The sequence below is a fragment of the Wolffia australiana genome, chromosome 11 (genome assembly GCF_029677425.1).
Source record: "Wolffia australiana isolate 7733 chromosome 11, ASM2967742v1".
Classification (NCBI taxonomy): Eukaryota; Viridiplantae; Streptophyta; class Magnoliopsida; order Alismatales; family Araceae; genus Wolffia; species Wolffia australiana.
In genome coordinates this window covers 11,543,330-11,556,990 of record NC_135845.1, presented here as the reverse complement: position 1 = coordinate 11,556,990, position 13,661 = coordinate 11,543,330, and the positions used below count along the sequence as shown (strand labels likewise).

The 13,661-nt window shown below is 43.4% G+C and overlaps 1 protein-coding gene across 1 annotated transcript; it reads right to left on the bottom strand.

Moving 5' to 3' along the window:
• Positions 1-1,872: 1,872 nt before the first annotated feature.
• On the bottom strand, positions 1,873-4,446 carry LOC144709429 (mitogen-activated protein kinase 4-like). The gene is made up of 3 exons (XM_078582979.1): positions 4,181-4,446; positions 3,064-3,487; positions 1,873-2,755 (listed from the first exon to the last, which is right to left on the bottom strand). The coding sequence occupies exons 2-3, from the start codon at positions 3,481-3,483 to the stop codon at positions 2,066-2,068; spliced, it is 1,110 nt and encodes a 369-aa protein (XP_078439105.1). The 5' UTR covers positions 3,484-3,487; positions 4,181-4,446; the 3' UTR covers positions 1,873-2,065.
• Positions 4,447-13,661: the final 9,215 nt, after the last annotated feature.

Sequence of the window (13,661 nt, the reverse complement as noted above, 5' to 3'; positions counted from 1 at the left end):
CTGATATCTGACATCATTTTTGGTTCTGATATCAGCATCTGCATTTGTCTCAGGGCTCAGACGACGATATCACATATAACAGTCAGATATTGTTTTTTCAGACGTCTGACATATAAATTGAAACATATAAATATGTAATTAAACTATTTGTTTTCCCTCTTACTCTCTATGGATTAGCGAATTCATAGTAAACTAAGCTGATCAGATTGAAATCGTTGGAGGAAGATTGATATACAGAAAGTAATCCATTGATGGCCAAAGTCAACAGGGAAATTTATTAGCTTAGACCCAAACATATTATATATCACAAGCTTTAAATAATTGTTGACAAGTGATTCGTAGTATAAATGCGTATTTATGAGTGATGCTTTTTATGCAATACGTAATTTTAAAGAAAGTATTTATATGACATTTTCCTTTCATTTTTTACACATGGGTAATGCCTCCTTCTAAAAATAAACTGATATCAGGATACTGGTACTCGGTACAATTTTCGATATCTGATATCTTGTGCCATCATATCCGCCACCGCCCAGACCCCTTTGGCATTCCCACAATCCAATATCAGGCAACCATTTTGATATCAAATCTGGAATCATCTCGATTTCATCCGGACATCGGATAACATAACCGTCACTTCTAGCGGTAGATTCAATGTCGATAAGGAACACGATCTGGGGGATATGCTCAAATCAAGTAGTTAGGACAACACGCACCTAAGGTTCAAGATTCAACGTTGCAGTCAGGAAAACTAACGGTTATACATAACAAAATGTAGAATGTCATAAAGAATGCACTGGTTTTCAATGTTCTCTCTCCCTTGTTCATGAATTCTCTTTAATATATCCGTGGCTGTCTGCCTCTATCAGCCGAGCACATTGGCTGATAAAGAACCGTATTGACCCGCAACTGCTAACATTGAAAGATGGTTGAGTAGAGGTTAATGCAGAGTCATCCAAAGAAGAAAAACTGGGTCCAAGGATCGAATAATGATCAAAGGATTGGATGGGATTATGACCGGTTCTTTAATGGGTGCCAGATAAGACGATAGATAAGACAATGTTTTATACGCGTGGCATCTGAAGACAAAGAGAAAGGCAGTAATGATGACGTTGGAAGGTGGTGGAAAATGACAACAAAACTTTCTTTGTGATTGGACGTTTGATTGCACTCATAAGAACATCCCAGAGAGATAGATAGATATCTTAGAATATGAACACAAAACACACACACTCGTATATCACATACAAGATATATATAGAGAGAGGGGGGATAAGGTTGCAGGAAATTCAGCGCCGTGATAAATATCTCGCGCAGAGGAAAATGACAAAAGACTCAATTTATTTCATTCAATCCCATACCCATACAAAAATATTGGGCTGTCTTCATGAAGAGAACCAGACTGAGCTAGTGGAGAGAAAAAGTGCGCTCCAAAATCTATGTTGTGAGGGGAAAGTTGACTTTCATGGAGAGAGGATTAGTTTAATCAGCAGAGCAATAAGATCAAGGAAAAGAAAGTAGTTTGTGGTTCTCCTCGTTCTTCCCTCTGGCTGGTCTATTCTTGATTTGCTAGAATAGTATTGAATACGCACTACTAACGTAGCTGTCACCATAAATCACTGGGCCAGCCGTTCTTAATGTCATATAAGAGTGCACATCTTCTCTGTAAGCCGTCAAAAACGGATCCAGTCATAGAATATCCAGAGAGCGACTTCACCCGGCCCCTCCCTTCCCAGTTCTTGTCTCGTAGCCCACACTTTAAAATTTTAATCCAATCATGCAAACTAAGATAACATACAAATTCGAGATTGCAAAAGCTCAATAATTGGTAGTTATCAAAATCCAGAACTTGGGTCAAAGAGCAGCAAGACATAAACAAACTGAAATTTTGAATTGTTGCAGACAAAATATATACCATACGTACAATTTACAATGCAGAAGACTTCAAGGTTTCATCTAAAGGAAGTTCTTCAAAGTACTAGGAGACGGACAATAATCTCAAGGGGAAATTCTCATGCGTGTTCAAACTCTGGATACAACACTGAGCTATGTACAGGGAGGGAGGTTACGTGGCAACAGGAGAAGCCTCCGAGTGGGAGCTGTAGAAAAGCATCTCGCGCCACATTAGCTCCCGGATGGCGTCCTCAGCGAGGTCTTCGTCCAAGTCAAGGTCAACCGGGAGAAGGGCGGCAGGGCAGGCCTTGGGATCGTACAGCGGGGCCATGTAAGGGTGCTGAAGAGCCTCGTCAACACTGATCCGCTTTGAGGGGTCAAAGACTAGCATCTTCTGAAGCAGGTCAACGGCTAGAGGGTCTGCATTGGGGAAGAGCCTGGTCAACGGAGCCCTCGCCATGTACGGGAGGGACTTGATGTACTTGCGAGCCTTGGGATTGTCGATGAAGTCAAGGTCCGCGTCAGCGATAGTGCCGAGGACGTTGACGATGAGTTTGAGCTGGTTCAGGCAGTCAGAGCCGGGGAAGATGGGCCGGCGGCCTAATAATTCGGCGAAGATGCAGCCCACGGACCAGACATCGATGGAAGTGCCATATGAGTCACAGCAGAGGAGCAGCTCCGGAGCTCGGTACCAGCGGGTGACCACATACTCGGTCATGAATTGGCCTTTGCTGTTACCAGTTCTGGCCAACCCAAAGTCGCAGATCTTCAGCTCACAGTTGGCGTTGACCAGAAGGTTTCCGGGCTTCAGGTCTCGGTGCAGGATGTTGGCCGAGTGCAAGTACTTGAGCGCCCTTAGAAGCTGAGCAGGGCTCAGAATTTAGGTTCACAGACAGATGACGGATAACGAAATTGAATGGAAAAAGCAGTACTAAACTGAAATTCCTTCAGCCATCTATCACAAATTATGCAGTTTCCTAGCCAAACAGAACAGATGATGGAACAAACAGATCATAATTGAAAAAAAAAATGCCGTGATAGATGATGGAATGGAAGGCCGAAATGCATCTCCTTCTGCCTTCCATTCCGAGATCAGGACAGATGACTGATGGAATAAAGACCTTTGACGTTTATCATGAGGAAAAAATTTGAATTATAAAGTTTTAATACCTGGAAAAGAAAGTATTGGCAGTGATCGTTGGAGAGAACTTGAGAAGACTTGATGATCCGGTGCAAGTCTGTGTCCATCAGCTCATAGACAAGATAGACGTCTTTGAAACTCCGAGAGACGGGCATCATGATATCCTTCAGGGCGATGACGTTCTCGTGGCGGAGGTGGCGAAGCAGCATCAGCTCTCGAAGAGTTCTTAGCGCATCCACGCGATTGTCGAAGACGTTGTGGATCTTCTTAATGGCGACCTTCTCATTTGTCTCTCGGTTCACAGAGGAGCAGACAATGCCGTATGCACCTCGCCCAATTGGCCTGATTGGGACATATTTGGTGTCAATCTCGAATAGTGTTTGCCACATGGAGTAATAATGCTTCCCTTCTATCTGGATCCCATTTGGAGGGTTGACAGGCATGGCCATGATTCTGCAAGTAATTTTATTCAAAATAGAATCATTCATATTGAAAAGACTCAAGACATATTTTCTTGAATATGTTTTTCCTGCATGAAGTTGATTTCTTTCATCAGACTATGATACACATTCTGGAATTTTACTTTAGGGCCTCCCTGGAATTTTCCAAAAAGGAACTTTCAACAGTGAAATTCGCATGAAATTAAGTTCGTGCATAAGAATCTCATACACATTCTGGCTTTTATCTATGGAGACGGAATAAAAATCTCTGTTTGAGAGCAGAAAAAGGTAATATACTCGGCTATATTTTTGAGAACTCGGTTAATGATCACAAACGGTTTAGAATTAAACAGTTTAAAAATCCTAATAGCGAGCTGTGCGCTCATTATGAGCAGTCCTCGTAATCGGCAAAAAAAATTTGATCCGGTAAATGAAAACCAGATGACCATACTAAAAAACATGGAAGATCTAGTCAACAAAACTCAAAGCAGATCGCTCCGTCTTACTGTAAGATGGAGAAAGTGAAGTTAAATTATCCCGAAAGAAGAATCAGAGTCTATAAGATACGACCCCGAGAGAATCTTAATAACAAGAAAAAAGAGAAAAACTCCAAAACCCAAGACAACAGTTTCACGAAAAATTTCGAGAAAATCGGGATTGAATAATCCGAGAGACCCCCAAATTCCTTCAGCCTAGAAACGCAAACCTCCGATCTCAGCTTCAAATCGTTCTCTGGGAAGACAAACCGATAGGCCGCGTCGGTCAGCTCGGAATTCGATCGACTGCGAGATTTAAGAGTAGAAAAGTGAATCCGAGATGGGATTCCAGTCAAACCCAGAACCAATCTCTCGTCCCATCACTGTTCCAAACTTTTCGACAAATTCCCGGCACCGTGCAACCCACCTCTCAAAATCGCTCCAAGATCGATCCTTTCGAATAGAACTCTCTCCCTCTCTCGCTCTCTCTTCTTCATCCATGATCCCTATTTATAGGTTGACGTCATTCTACTGGTTTCCCTGCTCTCTCTTAGAGTCTTAGGGTAGGAGAAGGAACGGGATTTCCCCCCCCGTTCTCGTTCCCGTTTCCCGTCCCGGACCCGACCGACAACCGGATAACGGGTACGGGTAGGGACGGACCCGACATTTCGGGTCTGTTCCTGGGGACAAAATTTTGATATAATATTTTATGTATTTTTTATATTTGTGTATAAGTTTTGGAAAATCCCGTGTACGCTCTTCCGCGTCTCAATTCGTCCCTTCTCAATAAATAAACATTTAAAAATCATTTTTATGCAATCATTTAAAAATCATTGGACGGAATATTCTTCGGTGAATTTGTTTTTCTTGCAGGATAGAATTACCATGGATAAGGGATCATTCCTGGAAAATCTGTATTACTTGTAGGATAGGATTACCGAGGATTAGTGATCGGCGCGTCTGGACTACAACGATGCGTGACGACGATGCTGACATTGATGTCAACGTCATTTGTCTGTGGATTCCCTACACTTTTACTGTGTTCTTATTCTATATTGAATTGACCACCAGATGTGATGGGTAAGATATCCAATATCCGCATAAAATTGAGACGATTCCAGATGCCGGTATCAGATATCAAATATAATATCAAACATTTGACCAATATCAGATATCAGTACAGAGCTGAAGGGGTAGATGAAATCGGATCCACTAAACAACAATATTCATATACTGGTTTACTTTTATAAGGAGACAGTATCCCACATGTTAAAAAAATAATAGAAAATTGTTGTATACATAATTGATTTAAAAAATAATAGAACAGTATCGAGTATAAATACAAATGTATGCTATGAATGACTCATTGACAATTACTTAAAGCTTGTGATACATAATATGTTTGGGCCCCAGGCAAGGCTAATCATTTTCCTTGTTGATGTTGACGATTAATGATTGTTTTGTCACTCGGTATTCCTCCAACAATTACAATCTGTTCCACCAGATTGACTATGAATAAACTAATCCATCTATATAAGAATATGAAAACCAAATAGCTTGATGGCATAGTTATATGTTTCATTTTATATGCCAGATATTTGATATCGATTTCCACAATTGTCATCTAGTCCTTGAGACAAGGGCAGATGTTGATATCAAAATGGATCATAGTGTGATAGTATCAAATATATGATATCAACATCTGATTCCTGGATGTAATTAAAATTTGATAACAGATTTCCTGATTCCAATATTGAGTACATCATATTTATTGATATTTGAACACAATATCCAACTCAAGATGGGAAAATAATAGTATGATTAGAGATAGGTGAAAAGGTCCTGCTCTCTTCGATTATTGTGTCTTTACTCATATTTTGCAAATGATTACCCCTCTCTATAGTCTTTTGAAAATCTACATGTCTTTATAGTGTCAGACTTCTATATACATAGTTTATCATCTGTGATGGGTGCTTTATCCTTATTTTATTTAGCCAACGAAGTAGTCAATACTAGTTTATATTTGTATTTGATGTGTGCCATAAAATATCAGTTTTCTCTAAATTAGATGAAGGTGTTGGTTTTTATGTCTTTGATTGACAACTCAATATCATATTCCATGCATCAGAAATGGGGGAAACTGATTCATAATTAATCTAATGAACTTAGATGATCACATCACCTTGTATGGAACACAGAATTTTCCAGAACTTCTACACTAATAGATTAACAAATAATATGTCAAAGTTTATCATATTCCTTCTCTTGCCCTAGGAAAGAGAACATATAAACAAGTAGAATGATGTCAACCTATAGCGAAACGTCATCTTTCACGTCATTGTTGCGATGATAGAGGCGTGACAAATGATGTGGCGATGACATATGCCATTTTAAAAGGGCATGAACATGACAGATGATGTCACAAAATATTGTTGACGGATGATGCGACATTGATGGAAGATCTCAGATGTCATGTGACTGGACGACTGTTGTGGATGAAGGTGGTGACATATTTTTAAATGATGAAACATAGAGAAATTGGGAGAGAGAAGAGGGCAAGAGTACCGGACGTGCCTCCACCTTCACACGAGACATCCCGCATCATGACACGTCGTCAATGCCAACTTCAGAACCATCCTTTGACGTGACACGTCGACACGTTGCCAACATCAAATAATATTAGGTTTTTAAATTAACGGTTATCTTATTTTCTCTTTCCTCCAAGGCCTATTGTTAGGCCCCTAACTAGGTGGCATTCCCTGCCCAGAGGCCTGTGTGCTTATTGGGAGGGCGTGTCCGTTGTATTTCGGCTCACGACAGTTTAAGGATTGAGTCATAATGGGCAGCGATGCCCAATACTTGATCTTTCAGGCCATTGCCACTGTCGGTGCTGATTCACGGCACACTATGCACGTGCTCGTCCGCGCCCAAGGCGGGACGGATCAGGTACGGTCCGCGCGTGCTGGGCGCGCGGGCTGAACAGTGTGTGCGCGTGCGCGCCAAGCGCCGTGCACCAATGCCAAGCGCCACGCGCGGGCGCCAACGCTACCCGCCAGCACCGAGCGCTGCGCGCGGGTGCGGGACGCGCAAGCCGGGTGGCATGCCGCGGTTGCAACGTACGGAGTTGTGCGGGGTGCCGCGCAGCGGCCGCGCGGGCAGCGCGCACATTGCGTGTGCGGGCCGCGGGGCTGGGAGACATCCCGCCAGGAGACTAAGGCATGTGGTGCACTGAGAGCGCCGAGACGACACAGCGAGTGCGTAGCGCTCTTGCGGGTAGTGCTGGGCGTGCAGCGCCCAGCTCAGGGGCGTCGAATGCGGCGGCGTCGCGCAGACTGTATGCTAGAGTGTCGACACGGGTGTCGGTGGCGTGTGTGATCGTCAAGGCAGGGGTGGCATGTGTGATCGCCAGGCCCGTGGACGCGCGACGCCCGGCTCGGCGCACTTGTGGAGCGGTAGAGCGGGCGCGTGCGCGCAGAGCAACGGCCCTGAGGCGGTGTGGCGACATTACCTCGGTGCAAGGCGCCTCATCTCGTTCGTTGTATCACCCCTCGTCTTCCCCCATGTAATTATCCCCAATGATGATGTACTCTTTATGATATGAATGCAATGACCCTATTTGCTGACGGTGCCTAACACCACCATCTCCTCTAACCCCTTCTTAGCTATCTTAAGCAATTGCAAAAGCTTCCGCTGCAAGAGATCAAGGCTGCTCAGTGTTCTGCTCCAAGCATTGAGGCCGGCACATGCCAATTCTGAGCAAGAAACCTAGCTCGAGATTTGACCGTGTGACGCCTATACATAGGCCAATGTTGTAAGAAAGACTGGGTGAATTTTCCTTTGGAATTAAAGTTTTCTTTCTAAGAGAAATTTTGCCCTAGTCTCCTCTCCACCTCCAACTTCGCCGTTACTAGCCACCATTGTCGCTATCACTGTCGAGAGGAGGCCTTCCTTCCAGTATCGTCGCCGCACACCGCCCACCCACGCGGCCGCTCGCCCATGCAGCCATCCGCCCATGCGGCCGCCTGCCCATGCGGACGTCGCGGACGTCCGTCCATGCAACTGCCTGCCCATGCGGACATCGCGGACTTCCGCCCATGAGGCTGCCTGCCCACGCGGCCGCCCGCCCTTGCAGTTGCCCCCCCTTGCGGCTGCCCGCCCACGCGGCCGTCCACCCACGCGGTTGCCAACCCAAGCGGCTGCCGCATTCAATATCTAGGGGCTTCAGACCCTCGTTCTGCAAGTGCATGCCCCATATATCGTTGAGGTTTCAGGGTGCTACCCCGAATCTCTCAAGGGAGCGACTCCCCCCTTGGCCCCCTGCCAACTGACTACGTAGTTGGATCCGTGACACCCTGTCAAAGCGCACGTCACTCGCCCTCGCCAACGACGCATCAAGAATTTCCTACATCGCATCTTCGCACTATTTTAGTGCCGAGGTACATTCTACCCTCTTTGGTGTCAGTGTTCTTCCTCTTGTGTTCTTCGATTATTTTTCCACTGCCGTCGGATTAGTTTATTAGGCTTTTGAATCTTCTCGTGATTAGTTGATTAGACTTTTGAATCCTCTCGTGATCGATTGTTCGCTTTATTGAAATTTTTGCTTTATTTTAACCATTGTGGTTGAAAGATAGTACTCCCGCCCTTGAACGAGGAAAGGTGCTGCACCATCATTATTTACACCAGACTTAAATCTTCGAATTCGATCGTGTGAATTGTGGTCTAATTTATCCTACGCTAGTCAAGTTAGCCTGCCCTACCCGGTTAGTCCTATCAACCTGCATCACCTGTGATCCTGCATCAGAGAGAGACTGAGATAGATAAGAGAGAGAGAGAGACCTTGAGAAAGGAGAGGAAGAGAGACCGAGAGAGATAAGTGGAAGAGAGAGAACGCGAGAGAGAAGAGAAAAAGAGAGATAGAGAGATAGACAGTGGCCAAGGGATAGAGAGTGAGAAAGATAAAAAGAGACAGAGTGAGAGAAAGAGAGAGAGAGATAGACCATGAGAGAGAGATTGGAAGAGAAAAGAAAAAGAGAGACCGAGACTGATCATAACCGAGCATTATGATCAGGCTCATTTATCAAGTGTTCTTTCCTTTTTTTATTCATACTTTCCCTTTTTTAAAAGAAGGACGTCAAATGGGGTATAAAAACCCTCTTGTGACATCCATAAAACTACAAGTTTTTTTGAAGAAGAAGAATTCAAGAAAGAGTCCTCGTTGTCGTTGCAACTGTCATGCCAAGTTATCGTGGTAATGCTATCTCTACCTGCACTCACTAGCCTATAACTAGCGTGCTTCTCACCGTCATCATCTTTTGCACTGTCGTCATTGTCATGTCTCTCACTTTTGCCATTGCCTCCTCTATGCCATCATCGTCTTCCTTGTCTCCACTTTTGTGTGCTCCAGAAAGAGAGACCAAGATACACACGCAAAAAAAATGTTCACAAAACATTATGTCCGTGTGACAAGGTCGTCATCTGGTGATGGGAATGGGTCGTGACAGATCGTGACGTGTGATGCAAGTGTGCAAATTTTCTAAAAATCTTGGAAAGAGTTATGGGAGGGAAGACATGGTAAACTTACATCACAGCTTTGTTCATCACCACTTGTCATCCGCCCTGTCATGTCTTAGATGTCTTGTTCAAATGTGCTATTTAATGGATGCTAAGCTTAATTTTAAAGTAGTTAACTAGGTTAGCTACTATCATTTTTTGTAATAAAATTATATAATAATATTTATAATGAATCTTCTATATTAATATGTAAATGAAGGTAGAGGATCGTCCTCAAGGAAGCAGAGTTCAAGGATTTAATTTAAGCTAATTATAATGGAGTTTTTATATATTTAATCTTGATTAGATATGATCATAGGGAACTTCAAGTCTCCGAGTTTGAATAGGGATAATCTCTATTGATGTCCTTTCTCAATAAAAGGGTACATCATTAGAGGTCATAAGGGTAAAGAATTGAGAAGAGGGAGGTAAGAGAGATGAGAGAATATGAAGAGAATATAGGTCCTCACTTCATTCGACTTGGTCATCAAAAGAAGTGTAATGAGACAAGAAGAATACTTAAGATAGGGGTTTTAAACGATAATCATTGGTGAAGGATGTAGATATTTAGAGGGAGGTAAGGGACATATAAATCTATCCCAGGGTATTTTTATGTCTTATAATGGAATCTGATCATTTTCTAACTTCCTTCTTCAATCAAGATAAGGGTTAGTACTTTTTGCCCTAGCCAAGGTGATTTAGAAGAACATAAACCAAGATCAATGAAGAAAGAAAATAAAAATCAAATAAATACCAGGAAAAAAGTTGATCCACGGAGAGCTCCCCTCTGAGTGCAGACTATGGTTGAGCATGCGAGAGTGAAAATTAAGAATTTATACCTAGGATAGAGGGGTGAGATAATTCCACTTTTGCAACTAGTTTTTCCCTAATTTTTATTTAGTTTTGGGGCTCTTCTAGTCAACATATCTGTACATATGGAGAGAAGATACAATGAAGAAGTATTGCATGTATTCATGGGCTACTATTTTCCCATGGATCCTCATTCTATGTGCAACATCTAGAGGTTGCGATACCTAGCATGTGATCTCCCTATTCTGTGGTTGTACCACCATTGGTCTATATGTACTTCATGCAATAAAAACATTGACTCTATGAAGTCGTCACCTACGACCATGATGGGATTTGATGCCTAAAATTTGTAAGGCACAGGTGACATCACCATAAGCCCACATTGATAACATGCATGTTTAGCGCTTCAATATGATCATATTTACATGCATATTTGCATTAAATCACTCATATTTGCATGTTATCAAGCATAAAGTGATTAGATCTATTTTTAGAATGATTTTTTGAATTTTCTGCATTTTTTAGGATTCTTCTAACAATAGATTGATGCCAAACGTCGTTGAGAACGTCGTCTGGTCAGCACCGGATATGATGGTTTGGTACTGAGCGAGTGGTATCGAACGTCGACGGTGTCGTCGTCTGACGGGTGAAACCCCAAGTGGGTAGTGTAATTACGATGCAATGCACGATGCGCCTAGATTTCGTACGTGCAAGAGTCGACTCACGGGAAGTGTCGTACACGAGCTTGGTGGAGGCGCCCGGTGACAGCAGTAGTGACCTCTTGACTCTCTTCGAAGGGGGACGAAGACGACCGCGGTATCAAACGAAGCAGTCTATATGGGCTCACGCATGGCAGGTGGGCTCGGGTCATGCTCAACCTTCCTCTCTCACCTATATCTAACCCGAGCAAGGTGGAGGCAATTAGAAAGTATACTGCAAAAAATACGAGCAGAGAGACAACGTACCTCGTCGATGTCTATGTGCCATAGTTGTTCTGCACTGATGCGTTCGGAGTGGTCGCGGGCGATGTTAGTGGCAGGAGGTCCCGGAGAAGGAGCCGGCGGAATAAGATAGCCTCAAGCTGGAGCGAACAGGCAGAAGAGGACTATGGAGGGGTCCAGCGGAAGGATGGAGCACGGAGAGGGGTGATGGAGTGCTTTTTAGGCCACAAGGGAGCAGACCTCTGGGGAAGGAATCCCCGTCTTAGGCCAGACTCGCAAGCTCTGTGCGGGGCAGGGGCCATGCTAGGTGAAATATGGAGGTCCTAGCGGACTTAGAATGCGAGCTGGGTGGGTGCTCCTGCGCCGTTTAGTCTGCACATGCATCAGGTCTAGAGCACAACTGACATTACTGACTGATCAGGGCGACGGTCGAGACCAGATCCCAGTCAACATGGGGAAATCGATCAGGAGCCCTATCCCATGGCCTCATTCGAGCAGGGCCGGTCAGAAGTTTCTGCGTCAGCAATGGTGGTCAACCAACTCCACAATCTCACAGAAGCGGTACTAAACGGTCGCCTTGATGAATCAACTGCACGGCGACCAGTCAAACGCTGTAGAGGGCATCAGCCAATCAATGCTGTTATGATGCTGTTACGTCGCCTTTGACTCCGGCGGCGAAATAGCTGTTGCACCATGGCTAGAGGGAGAAAAAAGTGGGGGGGGGGGAGACGGCTGGGGGGCGGAGAGCCAATAGATGCAGTTGGAGACCCCCACACTTCATTCTTCCACCAGGATCTCCTTCTTCTCACCACACCACCTCCCACGGCCTCCTTTTGCTTCTAGGAGGGGGACCTGCTTTACTTCAACAACGAATTTCTCAAAAAAAAACAAGTCCGCCTCCTCTTAGGGCACCCTTCTTCCCTTATAAAGGAGGGGTAAATGCCCCATAAGTGGACACAAAGGAGAGTAGGAGAAGGCCTGATCCACTAAGGGGCCCCTTATAGAGTGGGTTCCCAATTACAAGAAAATAAAATAAAAGGGAGGGAATGAGGGATGGGGAGGGGCCCAAGTGCTCAAGCTCCCACCCCATCCTAAAGCCGAAGTAAGAGAGGGGTACACACACGAGAATACGTTGACGTAAATAAAAGGAAATCGACGAGCAACGGGAATAAGTGGAATAAAACCAAACGGAATTGATATGTACATTCTAAAAGAATATAATTTTTGAGACAGAATATGATTTTTCTGGAATTTTTGGACATTGAATTTGGAAAGATATTATTTTTCTGAGTCAAAATATATATACTTATATGTATTTTGTGGGATTTTATTTTATTTAATATGAATTTTGAAGTATTTTTGGTTTTTTTTAGGTGCAGGATGACGTGGACGCTCACGTCCACGCATATAAAACACAAAACAAGGAAGAAAGAAAGGGAATGTGGAGCACTGACGCGCCTCCACATCAGCACTTGAGAAAGTTGTTTTGATGTTTTTTATTTTGTTTTCTTTGTCTTTTTCAGGTACATGTGGCACGTAATACAAAGAACGCCCACATGGAATACAAAAAGCATGGAATATCATGCACTTTGACTTCTTAACGGGCATAGAAAACGAGGACGCTAACGAGGAGAGAGAAGGAAATCAACGGCTAGGATTGGCTCAACTTCAAACGGCCATAACTTTTGATCTACAATTCCAATTGAGCTGAAATTTTCAGTGTTGCTTTGTCTTCCTCTCCTCTTTCCATCCATATTCTCTGATTTATAAATAAAGGCTTCGATCAATGTGAAATTCATCTTGAACTGGCTTCCTACTTGTGTGGGCTGATTGAAAGATAATGAGTTTTGAGATCCATCAAGTGTGTTCTTGGTGTCCTGGGTGTGTAGGGAGAAGCATTGGAGAAGTGGGGGAGGTTATCGACACTCGTAAATCATCGTGATCCTAAAAGAATGTAAGGATATGAGGTAAGTGTCTTCACCTTATGCTGCTACCAGCACCATCATTATCATAATTAGTTTTTTATCGACTTTTTATTTATCATTTCACTTACTTACGTTCCCATTATCTCATCTCTCTATCCTCTCCATCACACCATCTACATTCAGCCACTATCATCATTCACACAGTCGACCATCACTGTATCCTTAACATTAACTTACTCGTTATATTAACACATAACTTGCATCCTTTTACTCGATATAACTAGCTCATATCCTCTACTCTCGACTTCATCACTTCTCTTGTGAATCATCACTATCATAAGAAATTAATTCCATAATCATCGTTCCCTGTGGAGACGATCCGTACTCATTATTAACTAAATATTCTTAAGTATGGTTAAATATAATTTTTATTGAATAATCTCAATTACTAACGACAAATTAAACTCCTAAAATTGAGATTATCA